Here is a 14029-nt window from a genome sequence, read left to right on the forward strand (position 1 = left end):
AATTTCCTAATTAGTTGTTTCATCAAAAGCTTCAACTAAAACAAATAGTGAAGTTATTAAATTTTCGTATAACAAAGAGCTTCTTTTGCGTTTATGAACGTATAAAAAATGAAAAATTATGTTAATTTCTCTTTGTACTCTTAATTTCCACATTCATAATTCACAATTGGTGACTTCTCCCATTCAAATTGAGTAAACGTAATTCAACATATTAGAACCTCTAACAATCCATTTTCTTTGAACAAGAAATAATGAATAATAAATAAAAACAAAAGAATGATAAATAAAAACTGAAATGGTGCACTGAGTTGATAATTGTGGCGCGCCCAAAGTACCCAACTGAGTTGATAACAAGTCCACTTCTCACTTTGCACAGTCTCGAATTTATTTGACCCTAAAAAAAAAAAAAGGAAAAAAAAAGGAAAAAGTCTCAAACTTCAAACGCCAATGAACAAAGACACATGGATCTCCAAATCCAGCAAGACTTCAAATACTTGAATCAATCCCACTCAAGAAGAAGAAGAAAAGCTTAAACCTGGCTCCTGATATCTGGAAACGCCTCTTCCCTCCACGAAGAACCAGAAGGCCAATCTTCCCTCTCCAATTTCCAACCGGGATAGTTCGGCCATTGCCAATCAATCCCAGAATGGAGATAAACCTGTTCAAGTTATGCTCCGGCCTCAAAGTCATCGGCTACTTCATGATCCTCTTGGTTGCCGCCATAATTTCCCTCTCCTACTACGCCGTCGTTGTGGTGACTTGGGGCCCAGAGCTGCTCAGCGGCGGGCTCCACTCTTTTCTAGCCTTCTTCATCATCATTCTCTTCCACTTTCTGGTAATTCTCAACTATTGCAGCCATTGATGCTACAAGTTTTGTTCTTTAATATATGGGTATTTGGGAAATTGGAAAATATAATCAACCCTCTTTTTTTTTTCTTGCAAAAAGTTTGCTTTTCCTTCTTATTTGGGTTTTGTTTTTTCTTTGGTGGGTTTGTGTTAATTTAACTATATCATTGGGTCTAAAAAGTTAAGTTAAACTTGAAGTGGTTAGCTTGCATTTAGGTCAATTAAGTAGATTAATACTGATAGCTGCTGCAATGAGCACAATTTAGAGTAATTTGCAGAGGAATGAATAACTTCATAACTATGGGGCAAATAGAGTAGTGAACTAAGTCTCATGCTATACACGTGAGTCCAAAGTTAATGGATGAACAAGAATGAAGTTGCCCCCAAATGCTTGACAAGCTAATAGAAGTTGAATTTGAGACGAGACCTGAGATGTAGGGACACAAATCAAAATTTAGGTTCAGATCTGTTGGCTGGTTTAGCAGTGTTCTAAAAAATTTCAGTATTTAGGTATAGAGGTACATTTGATACTTATATTGTACACCCTTGGGATAATTGCCTTTAACAAAGATTAAAACGGTGCATGTTGATTTGTGGGTTTGATGACTATTCTTATTGGGTTTCTTTCTGTAACTGACTTATTCAAGATTTTTATAAGAAAATTTATACAGAAAATAGTTTATCTGTGTAACAACATTGAGTAATAAGATTCATTTAGAAGAAAACTAACTCTTGAGTTTTCCCATTGGTTTCAATTTGCATTTGTCTTGCAGCTTATAATGTTATTGTGGAGCTACTTTATGGTTGTCTTTAAAGACCCGGGTTCTGTTCCCAACAATTGGAAACCTCTAACAGAGGAGGAAGTTTTGGAGGCTGGTAGTTCTCTGACTTTGTCAGAAAGTATAGAACCCGAGGCTTTCACTTCCACACACTCTGCAGATGGACGAGAAAGAAGACCACAAGTAGGATATTGTAGTCGATGCCAAAACGGGAAGCCACCACGATGCCATCATTGCTCTGTTTGTAAGCAAGTTGCTTTCTATTGTTGCTTGCGATGTATATTATACTTGTATCTTGACATGTGTTTCTGTATTATTGCATATTCCCTTGGTGTGTTTCATCAGCTTCTTCTTCTTTACTTCCACTTTATATGTAAGAATTTTTTTCCCTTACTTTTTATATATTTTGGAGATGACATCGATTTGAGTGTAGTTGTGATAGAACGTATCCCCCTAGAAAAATCTTCCAAGGGTGGTACCATAATATGAATTTTCTTTCCATTTCTGTGTTGTTAACCCTTGATTAGAATTTTTATCAGTAGAGCCATCATGTGTCATTTGTAGTATGTTTCCAAGTTTAAATTGTTATTGCATGTATTCTTTTTGTGTTTTTGTTTTGTATATAACTCTATATCTTGTCTGAAAGTGACAGAGTCATAATATTTTCAGATGCACTTCACAACTTTAGAACATTGTTGGCAGCCTTATTTAACATTCGGTGAAATTGTCAGTTAAGTTAAAGAAAGTAATTTTGTTTTCTGCTGTTTTCTGTAGGTCAAAGATGTGTACTTAAGATGGATCACCATTGTGTTTGGGTGGTGAATTGTGTTGGTGCACGCAACTACAAGTTTTTTCTTCTTTTCTTGGTAATCCTATATTTCTTTTTTCTTATTATTATAGTTGCAGTTACAAAATAAGAACTTTGTGTAGCTTTCCTTACCCCCACTGAATTTTTGGTTCAAAGGCTGGGAAAGCCCATAGAAACAAAGGGATGGAAACTGGAGATGTTTGAGTCATTTTTTTATGTGTGTGTTTGTGTTGGGAGGATGTCATAGGGTAGAGAGAGATGAATAATAATAATTTATTATAAAATGAATACCTTCTTGTGTGCAAAGGAACTTTAAATTTGGACTAATTGGCTAGTTTATTCTTTCTGTTGTTTTCTGCTGACTTTCCATTTTCTGTTATTGGCATAAAAGCTGTATACATTTCTGGAGACGACAATGGATACCTTCATTTTGCTACCAAATTTTATCGATTTTTTCTCAGAAGCCAAGAATCATTCAACATCCCCTGGCAATCTTGCAGTTATTTTTTTGACTTTTGGTAATATTCCACCTGTACGATCATTTTCATGCCCACATATTGGTTCTGCTTCTGCTTTCATTATTTACTTGTTTCTTACATATTGTGTACTTTGTTGCAGTGCTTAATTTAGCCTTTGCATTGAGTCTTCTTTGTTTCGTGGTTATGCATGTGTCCCTTCTGTCAAGCAACACCACTACCATAGAGGTAATAAAATCAACTCCTACTTTCTGTCTACCAGTTTTGAGATAATATGAATATTTGCATTGCACTAACCATTTGAGACCTGAATTACCTGATATATTTCATTTTGTTCAGTTGGCTTCCTGCTGCTCAAGCTGTTTTCCAATTTATGAATTGATTTTTACATGAATTGCAAAACGAGATTTGGCTAAAGTTACCTGAAGTGATCCGGAAATTAGAATAACCTGAGTCTACCACCAAGAAGTTTATTATGTAGCCAAGCTCAAGGCATTAATTCATTACTGCAGATTTTTTATTGTATAGTTTTATATAGGTAATTGAAAAATGTTTCAGGTTCATGAGAAGAGAAGAGGAATCAGATGGAAGTATGACTTGGGCAGGAAGAAGAATTTTGAGCAGGTGGTACTCTCTCTCTCTCTCTCTCTCTCTCTCTCTCTCTCTCTAAAATTGTCTTGTGAAGTTCAATTAAACTGACACTTTATGCAAGCCCTTCTTCTGTCACACCGTTGAGGAGTCTCACTTTGTGCTCTTTTCCCCCCTCATGAAGGTTTTCGGCACGAAGAAGGCACTATGGTTTTTCCCACTGGTCTCAAAGGAGGATTTAAACAACATACCTGCTCTTCGGGGCCTGGAATTTCCAACACTTTCCGATGGTGAGGGTTGATGCTTGGTGAGGCCATTAATTTTTATCTCCTTCCAGCCATTCAAATATTTTCACGACTCATATATGTTGGAAATATTGGGTCTGAAAAGGTGCAGTACCGTGTTTAGTTTAATCAGTGTTTGCAATCTTTAGTTTAAGAGGATCTGTATTAGGCTCGAGTTTTTTCTTTTTTACACACTGGAAATTGGCTTCAGAAGGATCAACCCAACAGGAAACAGATTGTTTGGGTAAAAAAACTCGGCTAGCCACACATCAATTTATATACAGAATGTTTTTTGTAGTCCATTTCTTTTGCTTCATCCAAACTGTAGAAGTGTACTGCAATTGCTTTGGTATCCAGAGGAAACTGTTTTTGCAGTAGCTAAGTTAGCTATACTCCCTCAACATATTCGTTCTGGAAATCTTGACTGCCATTGACTCTTTCACATTGTATGGGATGCTAAATGCAGCAAACATGGTTTACTGCTTGTTGCCGTAGGCAACTCCATTTTAAGGAGCCTGTGCCCGCCATGTATGATAATTTTGGTTGGCCAGTTGGCCAAGACTTGGGTTTGAGGTTGTAAATCATCAAATACTGCCCGATCATAAATGAGGGCATGGGTGTCCTATAAATAAAGCTAGTTCTAAAATATTTTTTTTCACAATTTGTTATGTTCTTTTCTTACTCTCTTTTTTATTTTCGTTTGTACTTTTCTTTCTTTCAGTATTTGAATCTTGCCACTTGAATGCCCTAGGTTCCAACTCTTACAGGCATAAAACATCGAAGTTTACTTCATACGTGTGGTTTGTGGATGATTGCGTGTATTCGAAGTTATATTTTATATTCTTGTACTTATAAAAGAAATCTTCATTAAGATTTTCCTTACCCGAAGGTTCTGTTAAACTGATATTTGACCAAATTTCTTGAAAGTAATGATACAGAACATGGCATGTAAAATAAAAGTACTTGTTAAAAGAGAACTGAATCATTATGAGGGCGGAAGACTTTTTTGGCAAAAAGAAGAACTAATGACTTCATTTATGTGGACATCCCATCCGTATGATCTGGAACCATGCATACTGGGGAAGGCAACATTCTTGGCCTGCCTACCCCAATGATCTTGATTCTAACAGCTTTATCCTTTTTAATATTGTTTAACAATAACAATATCATAATCACACGAATCTGAGCCCTATCACAATCTTTTAAACTAGGGAAGAACAAAAACGTTTTTATCGACTCCCTCCTGGTCTATTAGTACTTTTCTTTTCAAAATTAAAAGGATTCTAAGTTCAAATCCTTTCTTTCACCGATTAAAAAAAACATATCTTTAAATTTGTAGCTTAAACTATTAGTGATTAGCAATGGAAAACGAGATACACATCCTATTAAAAACCAAGCCTTACAACCATTAGGCATCAACTAACAACGTAAACAGCTTGATAAATTCCCCAGTGCAATCGCAGGAAAACATATTTTTTCTTTCTCTAAATTACACAGTTGGTTAAGACAATGTGTCCGCCTCTTTGCATCCGAGTTTGAATATCCCGCCACATAAATTAGAATAGTTTAGAATACCACTTTGTCAGAAAACATATTAGTAGTGTAAAGTTTTATAACAAAATCAACCACAATCATTCTATCACCTGTAATTAAAAAGCCTATGTAACTATGCTCATTACATAATATATGAATCTTAATCAATTACTTGGAGCCCACATGGTGTTCACATAGTTCTTATAAATAAATAAATACAACTCCACGTACGTAATTGACTGAGATTGGTGGAATTCTTACATAGAATCAATCGTAAGCAATATATTTTAAAATCTATACATCATTCACATGGTTGCTCCATTGCCCATCTTTCTTGGCAGGAACCGAGTTACTGAGTTGACTCACCCTTGTGACATGATCATCATCCTTCAAATTACAGATGTCAGAGGCCATAACAGAGAACCAAACAATGACCGGGGTAGCAAAAAGGATGAGACCAAAGGGCACCATCCACAGTTGCCTATTTGTGGGATGATATTGATATTCCCACCATCCTAACATGAGCCCCCCTGCCACACTCACCAAAATTGACCAAAAGCAAGCTTTCCTAGTCTTCACAACTCTTTCATGTTCCAAGTAACTTGCATCTTTCTCTTCCTTGTTCGATCCCATCAAACTACAATCAATTAAAAGTAAAATTGTAGTTCCGTCCATGAATTCTAATTGTTTATAATAAAAAAATAAGAGAAATTACATCTATAAATTACTGAATCTATAAGTATGATAATGCTCTTTTGCTATCACACGGTCTCATAAGAGAACATTTTCCCTATATCATGTTGGCAAAAAGTCTTACGTTAACGGAGTCTTACAAGAGAACATTTCTTGTACATGTACGAGTTTCATGAGAACAAAACAACAAAGCATATATAAAGAATGAACATACCTTGGTGTTATTGGTGAAGAGGAACAAGAAGCAGATTGGGAGGCGTGGAATTAAATAAGTGAGATGGGTGGTGAAGATATAGAGGGAGAGGAGGGACAAAGACCCTGAGAACAAGAGTGAGATTGTTGGGAGCTAAGAGGGCAAGAGCCCCATGACTCTGGTGGAGTGGGGTGGTGGGGCAGTGAGGGGCTTTGGATTTTGCAAGTCATATACAATACAAGAACAAGCAACTCTGATGGATTGAGCTAAACATCAGACGTGCCTTTCTCTCAAAGTTGTTATTTGTTAAAGAGAATATTATATATATATAAATGAGAAAATGATTACGTATATATCAAGAGAAACGCAACGCACTTGTGAAGCTATCTGGGGTAGATTTGATATGAACCCTATTATTATATAATATTTGTATAGTTAATTGTTTTTTATTCCTTTGACGAGCGGCTCGTTTGGTTCCAGACACTTCTGAGGGCAATATTGAAATTTTATTTTTGCTGGGCATATATAACTGGCAATATCATTGGTGGAACTGAGGTTAATTTCGTCGTCAGATTTTATTTGAGGTGCAGTTTCCATGTTAGTACAAAAAGTCAAGTGGTTTTTTAGGGGGAAAAAGAAGGTATAATATAGTTTTTTTTTATAAAAAATTTGAAATGACTCCATTTATTTACGATAATATTTTGCAATATATATAGTGAGCTTATATTGAGGGATTCTTTAAAGGGAGACTTTGGAAAAACCCAAAGGAGAGAGAAAATTTTTAAAAGAAGCAAAAATGGACAAAATTACCCTTATTTATTTTTTAATTTCCTAAGAAATCCTTTACATTTGCATGTCTTTGGTTTGAAAGTTGAGAGGTTATTCTGTCTTTTTTGAAAAAGCTTTGGCTTTTTCTAAAAGTGAAATTTTTTTTATGAGTAAAACCTAAATTTACTTTCTTTGTTTAAATAGGGTTATTTGAGGGACACCCTTATAGGGCCCACTCCGTTTTGTATTTCACTAATCCGAACTGTCTATTTTGTAGATATTCATTCAAAGATATCTCTACAAAAAAATCACTTGAATCCAATATCATCTGATCACTCAATTGAATTATTGAAATTTTAGTATTTTTTTGAAGCACTATGTTCATTGATTTTGTAGGACACAATTAGATGTTGAAACGGTTTTCGATTTGTCTAATTTTTTGCAAAGATGATCTATGAATGTAGACTTAAAAAATAAATGATTGAATTGTTAAAAAAAAAAAAAAAAATCATAAGGGACCCTCGAATAAAATTATTTAAAAAATCCCTTAATAGAAAATGACTATATATATAATATATAATATAGCATATAGTAGCAGGTAGCATGCCGTGCGGGATGTTGATGGGAATTTTTAGGTCAACAACATGATAGATATAAGATTGTGCAAGGTTTCACCTTCAAATTGGAAATGCAAATTGCATAGTTTTATCTGGGGATGCATTGTAGTTGCGTAGGGCTTTAAGATAGGACCTACTGAGTGGCTCTCAGCTCTTGCCTTCCTGCTTATGCATCTTGCACTTTACACTTTTGACCCATTCTTCTTCTTTAAAAATGAATGAAAGTTTTGTTGTTGCAACCCAAAAACAGAACTCAACCTGTCAGCCATAACTTGGGTTGGTTTTTTCTGCAATGCCAACAATGTATACAATACAACTATACAGTATAAAATATTACAACAACTTTGCTTTCCAAAAATATTCATTTCGCCTAGGTCATAAGTCTTAAGTGACATAAAGCTCAAGCTTTCTTATAATAAGTCGATAATAATTTAATTTAATGATATTTAATCTTCACTTTATTAGAAAAAGTCATGAGAATTATGTCTGGTGTATGACTTGAACGTTTTCAGATCCAACAATCCTTCTGTTATTTTTCAAGCCCAAATGAGATTTTTGTTAGCTAGGGCTTGGTCTTGTAACTTGAGCTTTAAGCATTGTTTTGTTTCTTAAGGCTGAGCAGAAAGGGTTTGTGTTTTGAACCCAAAAAAAAAAAAAAAAAAAAAAACCTTGGGATTGTGTTCGTTAAAGCCCAACCAATGCATGCATAGCATAAGAATTGGTATATGTCGACACCAACTGAATGTTTCAATGGCGAAGCTCAAAGTTAATATGTCGTGCTGCAGCTACTGTGGTGCAGTTGGCAAAAAATTACTTCACAAAATATTGTCTTGATCAATCAGCCTAACAAGAAAAACATTTCACGGTTCACAGTCCCACTCAAAACTTGTGGACACAATTTGGACGGTTACATGATAAGATATATTACATGGTGGAGGCATACATTCGATGAAAAGATAGGAAGCTTCCTAGAAAGCAAAGTAGTCCCCTCGTCAAAACCATTGAATCCACGTATATTCATATGCTGAAGATCACTTGTATGAAACGGAGATAGTATTATTTTGTTATTTTTAATCAATCACAAATTATTATGTGAAAAAATTATCACGCGTGATGTGTCATAATTAGCATAAAATAACAAAATAATGTTACCTTCATTTCTCTTTTGCATGCCAAAGCGGCTGAGTGAGAGTGACACGTTTCTCAATTATTGCATAAGAGATCTCAAGTCTTGCTTATCAATATCTTTTGTCTCCCCTGCATAGCAATCTGATCTTACTCACAATTACACTATTGCCCTCGTCCAAACAAACTAATGAATTGAACACCAATATTACAATGAAAGGATGTTTCCCAGATTATGTGTAAAATTCATCTGATTGATTTGTAACCTTAGGTTAGCGTTTCACGTGGTGTTATGAACACATTCATTAATTTTTTATCTTTTAAATAATCACAATGAGTTAATGGTGGATGAAACGTAACACAAACCATAAATAGGTTTAACTTTAATTCAAAGCGTCAATTACGCTTTCCATTTTTGTTTATGTCTGAGTGTTTGGATGAGGCGCGAATAACTCTGCGACCAGTAAAATAGGGTCCAAATTAACAATGGGCGTAAAAAAAATTCCCACTAAAGAAGGGTGTTTTGGGAAAATATGAAAAAATAGACAATTATCTTTGATGAAATGATGCAGAGTGGCCAGCCATGGGAACTTGAGGATATCAGAAACATGTGGCTGATTGGTGGAGTCATGTGGTAGCTTTGCATCATCATCCCCTCTCATGGCCCCCACACGTTCTCAAGACGATAACGAAAACACCATAATCTCCCAATTCCATTTTCAACTCTACATCATATGCTACTCTCTCTCTCTCTCTCTCGCGCTCGCTCTCTTTGCCACCCAAACCAGCCCAACCCAACCCAACCCAGCAGACGCTGAAACAAACACCGGCTTATACTAAGTAGACCCCTTAATTATACGTTGCGTGGGACCCAGTTATTGAATACTCTGTCTCGGGACCGTGTGATCTTGATCGGACGGGGAATGGAGAAGATGAGTGCGGCGGCGAAGTCGCCGAGGATGAGGACCAGGGTTGGGAAGTACGAGCTAGGAAAAACTCTGGGGGAGGGTACCTTTGCCAAGGTCAAGTTTGCTAAGAACATGGAGACTGGAAAGTGCGTGGCCATCAAAATCGTAGACCGTGAGCAAGTCCTCAAGCACAAGATGGTCGAACACGTATGTATCTATGTCTCTCTCTCTCTCTCTCTCCCCCCCCCCCCCCCCCCCCTAAGCATCTATGTTTATGAATGGGGTGGCAATGGGACCCACTCGAATGGTAAGAGATGGGAATTCAGTTTAGTTGAAGCTGGTGATCATTGTGTTGCGGAATATTGTGGTTGGTGCATGTGAATTTTTCCGGTTTGGTATTTGGTAACTAGACATGTTAATATGGTGGTTTTGATGGGAGGTTACAAGTTTTTTTTAGTAGAAATCTGTGTTTGCAATTGCCAAACATGAGTTAGTGAAAGATTGATTTTGTTTTTATTTATTTTTTTATATACTTATTTATAAATTTTTATTGACTTGGTAGGTGAGGTGATAAAAGAAAAGAATAATGAAATTTGTTCAATAATGTATTTTTAAATATATATATTATTTACCATGTGCTCAGCATGAGAATGAAGACAAGACATTGATCACAAATTGTTTTTTTTTTTTTTGGTCGAAGATCACTAATTGTTGTATTTGCTTTGTATAATGACAGATAAAAAGAGAGATATCAACAATGAAGCTGATCAAACACCCTAATGTTACACAAATGTTTGAGGTACCATCAGCAACAATCCCAATCACTTGTATTTTATTTTTGTTCAAGCAGCTTTCTCTTATTGAAATCTTCATTTGGGTTATATTATGAATACAGGTCATGGCAAGCAAAACTAGGATCTACATTGTTCTCGAGTTTATTGATGGGGGTGAGCTCTTTGACGAAATAGTAAGCAATTGTTGTTTGAACCTACCTTCTTGGGGTTGCAAAATACTCTTTTTATTTGAGTAGTTTGTTCTTGCTTTCTTACTTATGTGGTCAGTGGACACAAGTGTTATGTCTCTTTATAAAGCATTCCCTTATTATAAGCCTTTTGTTTGGTAGGCCAAAAATGGGAGACTGAAAGAGGATGATGCCAGAAGATACTTCCAGCAGCTCATCAATGCTGTCGATTACTGCCATAGCAGAGGCGTGTACCATCGAGATTTGAAGCCCGAAAATCTTCTTCTAGATTCGTGTGGCCGCCTTAAAATTTCAGATTTTGGACTGAGTACGTTCGAACAGCAAGTGCGGGTGAGTGAAACTTTTGCGAAAAAGTTTTACGATGTTTAATTCCATGTTGTTAAGTTGATTACTGATTTAAGTCAGACATAGTGTTGATACTGTGTAATGTTGTGTTTCATTTATGTCATATCGTATTTGTATTTTGCGCAGGAAGATGGGCTGCTTCATACTGCCTGTGGAACTCCAAATTATGTTGCTCCTGAGGTATCTGCTTCTGGCTTTTTCTTTGCAGGAAAATAGGTCATTGCAGTGGTGCTTAATTGTTTATAACTATTTCTCACATTTGGCATTTTTGTATTAGGTGCTCAATAACAAAGGTTATGAGGGTACATCATCTGATATTTGGTCTTGTGGGGTCATTCTCTTTGTGCTTATGGCTGGTTACCTGCCTTTTGATGAACCAAATCTTATAGGGCTGTACAGAAAAGTATGTAGCCAAGTTTTGCTTCCTCTGTTTAAATGATGGGAATCTCATATGACTAACTTATGAGTGCATTGCCTACTCTTAATTTCAGATCTGCAAAGCTGAATTTTTATGTCCATCATGGTTTTCATCAGGCGCAAAGAAACTGATACAGCGTATACTTGATCCAAACCCTGTTACAGTGAGCGCCCAAACCTTTTCTCAGTACTGAAATTCTATAAGTACTAGCTATTTCTGCACATATGTTCTTGAACATCATTATTTGAGGCCATTTTGATATGAGAATGGGCATATAATATCTAAATGCATACCATCTTTTACTAAAGATTAGCCTGGCTAGGTGTTCTTTAACTTCTTTTTTTCTGCGTGTGTGCCAGCGGATAACAATTCCCGAGATCTTAGAAAATGAATGGTTTAAGAAAGACTACAAGCCAGCACAGTTTCAAGAGGAAGAGGATGTAAATCTTGATGATGTAGATGCTGTTTTCGACAACTCAAAGGTTAGAATTGGACAGAAGTCAACTTATTCTCTAAACCATGCATTTCTTTAGTTCAATTTATTCAGAAGATTTTTTAAATTTTTGAGTGGTTGATCGCATTATTTTTTTAGTTTTCACACTAAAATAGTCTCTCTCTTTTTTCTTTGCTGCAGGAAAAATTTGTAACAGAAAGGAAAGAGAAACCTGTATCAATGAATGCTTTTGAGCTTATTTCTAGGTCAAAGAGTTTCAATCTGGAAAATTTATTTGAGAAGCAAACGGTATGTAGCATAACATTTTCCTAATTTCTTGTTATGAATGTTTTCAATGCGGCGCTATAAAGTATATGGATTGTAACTATAGTTGCGAAATACATGTTCTGTTCCAATTTTGCTAGCCAGGCAGAAACTAAGGAACCCTGTAAAAGTTAGGATCATCAGAAAATCAAGGGTGTGGGCAAATGGTGTTTTGGGACTTCTAGGTTTTGTTGAATTAAGAGCATGCTTAGTCTCAAAACCCATTGTGGCCTTATAATACTTTATAGTGCCCAAAGTTATTCTGCTAGTGATTTGCTGCATTCTGATCATTTGGAATTCCGTACTATACAGGGTCATGTGAAACGAGAAACCCGTTTTACTTCTCAACGCCCTGCAAATGAAATCATGAATAAAATTGAGGAAGCTGCAAAGCCTTTGGGGTTTAATGTTCACAAGAAAAACTACAAGGTATGTGAATTTTACTCTTTATAGGACTTGACTTAATATGCAAGTCATCTTATCAGAACAAGCTTCCTGTTGTGTTTAGAAGTTCCAAACAATATCTTTGCTAATTCCAAACAATTGCAGATGAAGTTGCAAGGTGACAAGCATGGAAGGAAGGGCCACCTCTCTGTAGCCACTGAGGTGTTCGAAGTGGCACCTTCTGTGCACATGGTAGAGCTCCGCAAAACTGGCGGCGACACACTAGAATTTCACAAGGCAAGCCAACACTTTCGTTTTGACCTTTGTAGTTTCTGGGAAGATATAGGAAAAGAAAGGAAACAAAAACCATAAAATGCAACAAATTTGTTATTGTTCTGCTTCAATTTACCTTCCTTTTTCTCACAAATTAACACAAGGCCATTTTAGGCACTCTTTTTTTTTTTTCAAGGGACAAGTTGCCATTGACTGATTCTGTCTTCTAAATGTCTGTTGCTGCAGTTCTACAAAAACTTCTCATCAGGTTTACAAGATATAGTGTGGAAAACTGAAGAAACTACTGAAGGATCAAGGTGATCACCCCTCTCTTTTCTTTTTCGGTGCGCGTGCTCAAGCGTGTGTATGTGTGTGCACGCGCAGGCATTTTCATGGAGAGCATGCGTGACTGACTGTTTGATTGTCTGTGCAGGAAATAAAACTCTCCTTTCGGGTTCATCTCTTCATTGTTTCTTCTGATCTGTTTGGCCTATAATGCTTTTAGTTCTGAGCCCTATACAATGTACAGGGGAACTGCAGTAAGGAGATATGAAGCCCTCAAAATTGAGGTCTGGATTCTTTTTCTTTTAACTGCCTCTATGAACTGAAATCCGTCAATGTTTTTGAAGAAGCTGACTACATACAGTTCATAAGAGTGAAGTGAGAAAACTCTTCATTTGCTGCTGTAATGGGAGCTTGAACATTTTAAGAGACAATCATATGACACTTTGAAGCAAAAAAAAAGAAAAAAAAAAAAGAGTTGCATTCTTTTCTTTGAATAAACATAATGTGATTCTTATGCCTCCGTTTCATCATTCCATGCCACTGTAATACTGGCCAGGCAGGCATTTCACTGATTAGACCTGAAAGTGAAGGGTGTTTTGGCCTAGACAGATTTTTTATTGACCAGTTTCTTTGAAGTTGTGCGTTTGTGATTGTGTAGGCGGGAGGTGGCCCTGTACTAATTGAAGTTTTAACAGGAAATTATGTGGTCTCTTTCACACTTACTAACACTATTTGAAACCAATAATGTCAACCCAACCACATATTTTATCGAAAGTTTCATATTTTTCTCATGTTTAACTATCATTCCTTCAGTACAAGGGGTTTGTAGCTTACTGGTTAAGAGCATTTGCTCTTGCACTTGGAAGTCTTATGATTGATTTTCCTCTCTCTTGATATCGCTCGCTTATATTAAAACTTTTAACAAATAACGCATTTTTACACGTGCGGTGTAACATTTCGTGGACAA

General features: G+C 36.2%; 2 protein-coding genes and 1 long non-coding RNA gene across 5 annotated transcripts; 2 read left to right on the forward strand and 1 right to left on the reverse strand.

The window, feature by feature from the left end:
- LOC18784976 (probable protein S-acyltransferase 12) lies at positions 148–4182 on the forward strand. 2 transcript variants are annotated; one of them, XR_002270249.1, is made up of 7 exons: positions 148–835; positions 1620–1869; positions 2400–2491; positions 2825–2951; positions 3052–3137; positions 3249–3533; positions 3682–3727. XR_002270249.1 is itself a non-coding variant. In XM_020557693.1 (7 exons), the coding sequence occupies exons 1-7, from the start codon at positions 647–649 to the stop codon at positions 3796–3798; spliced, it is 927 nt and encodes a 308-aa protein (XP_020413282.1). In that variant the 5' UTR covers positions 154–646; the 3' UTR covers positions 3799–4182. The 2 variants fall into 2 exon arrangements, 1 of the variants encoding a protein (XP_020413282.1); XM_020557693.1 differs by having other exon boundaries at positions 154–835; positions 3468–3533; positions 3682–4182.
- Positions 5362–6508, reverse strand: LOC18785388. Its single transcript, XR_002270250.1, has 2 exons — positions 6222–6508; positions 5362–5951 (listed from the first exon to the last, which is right to left on the reverse strand). It is a non-coding gene; the product is annotated as an uncharacterized LOC18785388 (long non-coding RNA).
- On the forward strand, positions 9284–13697 carry LOC18787220 (CBL-interacting serine/threonine-protein kinase 9). 2 transcript variants are annotated; one of them, XM_007217942.2, is made up of 13 exons: positions 9284–9825; positions 10355–10417; positions 10514–10585; positions 10742–10930; positions 11072–11125; positions 11223–11348; positions 11437–11526; positions 11723–11845; positions 11998–12105; positions 12433–12549; positions 12670–12801; positions 13024–13094; positions 13211–13697. In XM_007217942.2, the coding sequence occupies exons 1-13, from the start codon at positions 9634–9636 to the stop codon at positions 13215–13217; spliced, it is 1344 nt and encodes a 447-aa protein (XP_007218004.1). In that variant the 5' UTR covers positions 9284–9633; the 3' UTR covers positions 13218–13697. The 2 variants fall into 2 exon arrangements, with proteins under 2 accessions (XP_007218004.1, XP_020413284.1); XM_020557695.1 differs by having other exon boundaries at positions 9713–9825; positions 10514–10565.

This window comes from Prunus persica, chromosome G2 (genome assembly GCF_000346465.2).
Source record: "Prunus persica cultivar Lovell chromosome G2, Prunus_persica_NCBIv2, whole genome shotgun sequence".
Lineage (NCBI taxonomy): Eukaryota > Viridiplantae > Streptophyta > Magnoliopsida > Rosales > Rosaceae > Prunus > Prunus persica.

Coding starts and splice junctions, on each gene's coding strand:
- LOC18784976 (XM_020557693.1), top strand. CDS start 647: ATGGAGATAAACCTGTTCAAGTTATGCTCCGGCCTCAAAGTCATCGGC. Junction 836..1,619: donor TCATTCTCTTCCACTTTCTG/GTAATTCTCAAC, acceptor TTTGTCTTGCAG/CTTATAATGTTATTGTGGAG. Junction 3,138..3,467: donor GCAACACCACTACCATAGAG/GTAATAAAATCA, acceptor AAAATGTTTCAG/GTTCATGAGAAGAGAAGAGG.
- LOC18787220 (XM_007217942.2), top strand. CDS start 9,634: ATGGAGAAGATGAGTGCGGCGGCGAAGTCGCCGAGGATGAGGACCAGG. Junction 10,586..10,741: donor GTGAGCTCTTTGACGAAATA/GTAAGCAATTGT, acceptor TTTGTTTGGTAG/GCCAAAAATGGGAGACTGAA. Junction 11,846..11,997: donor CTGTTTTCGACAACTCAAAG/GTTAGAATTGGA, acceptor TCTTTGCTGCAG/GAAAAATTTGTAACAGAAAG.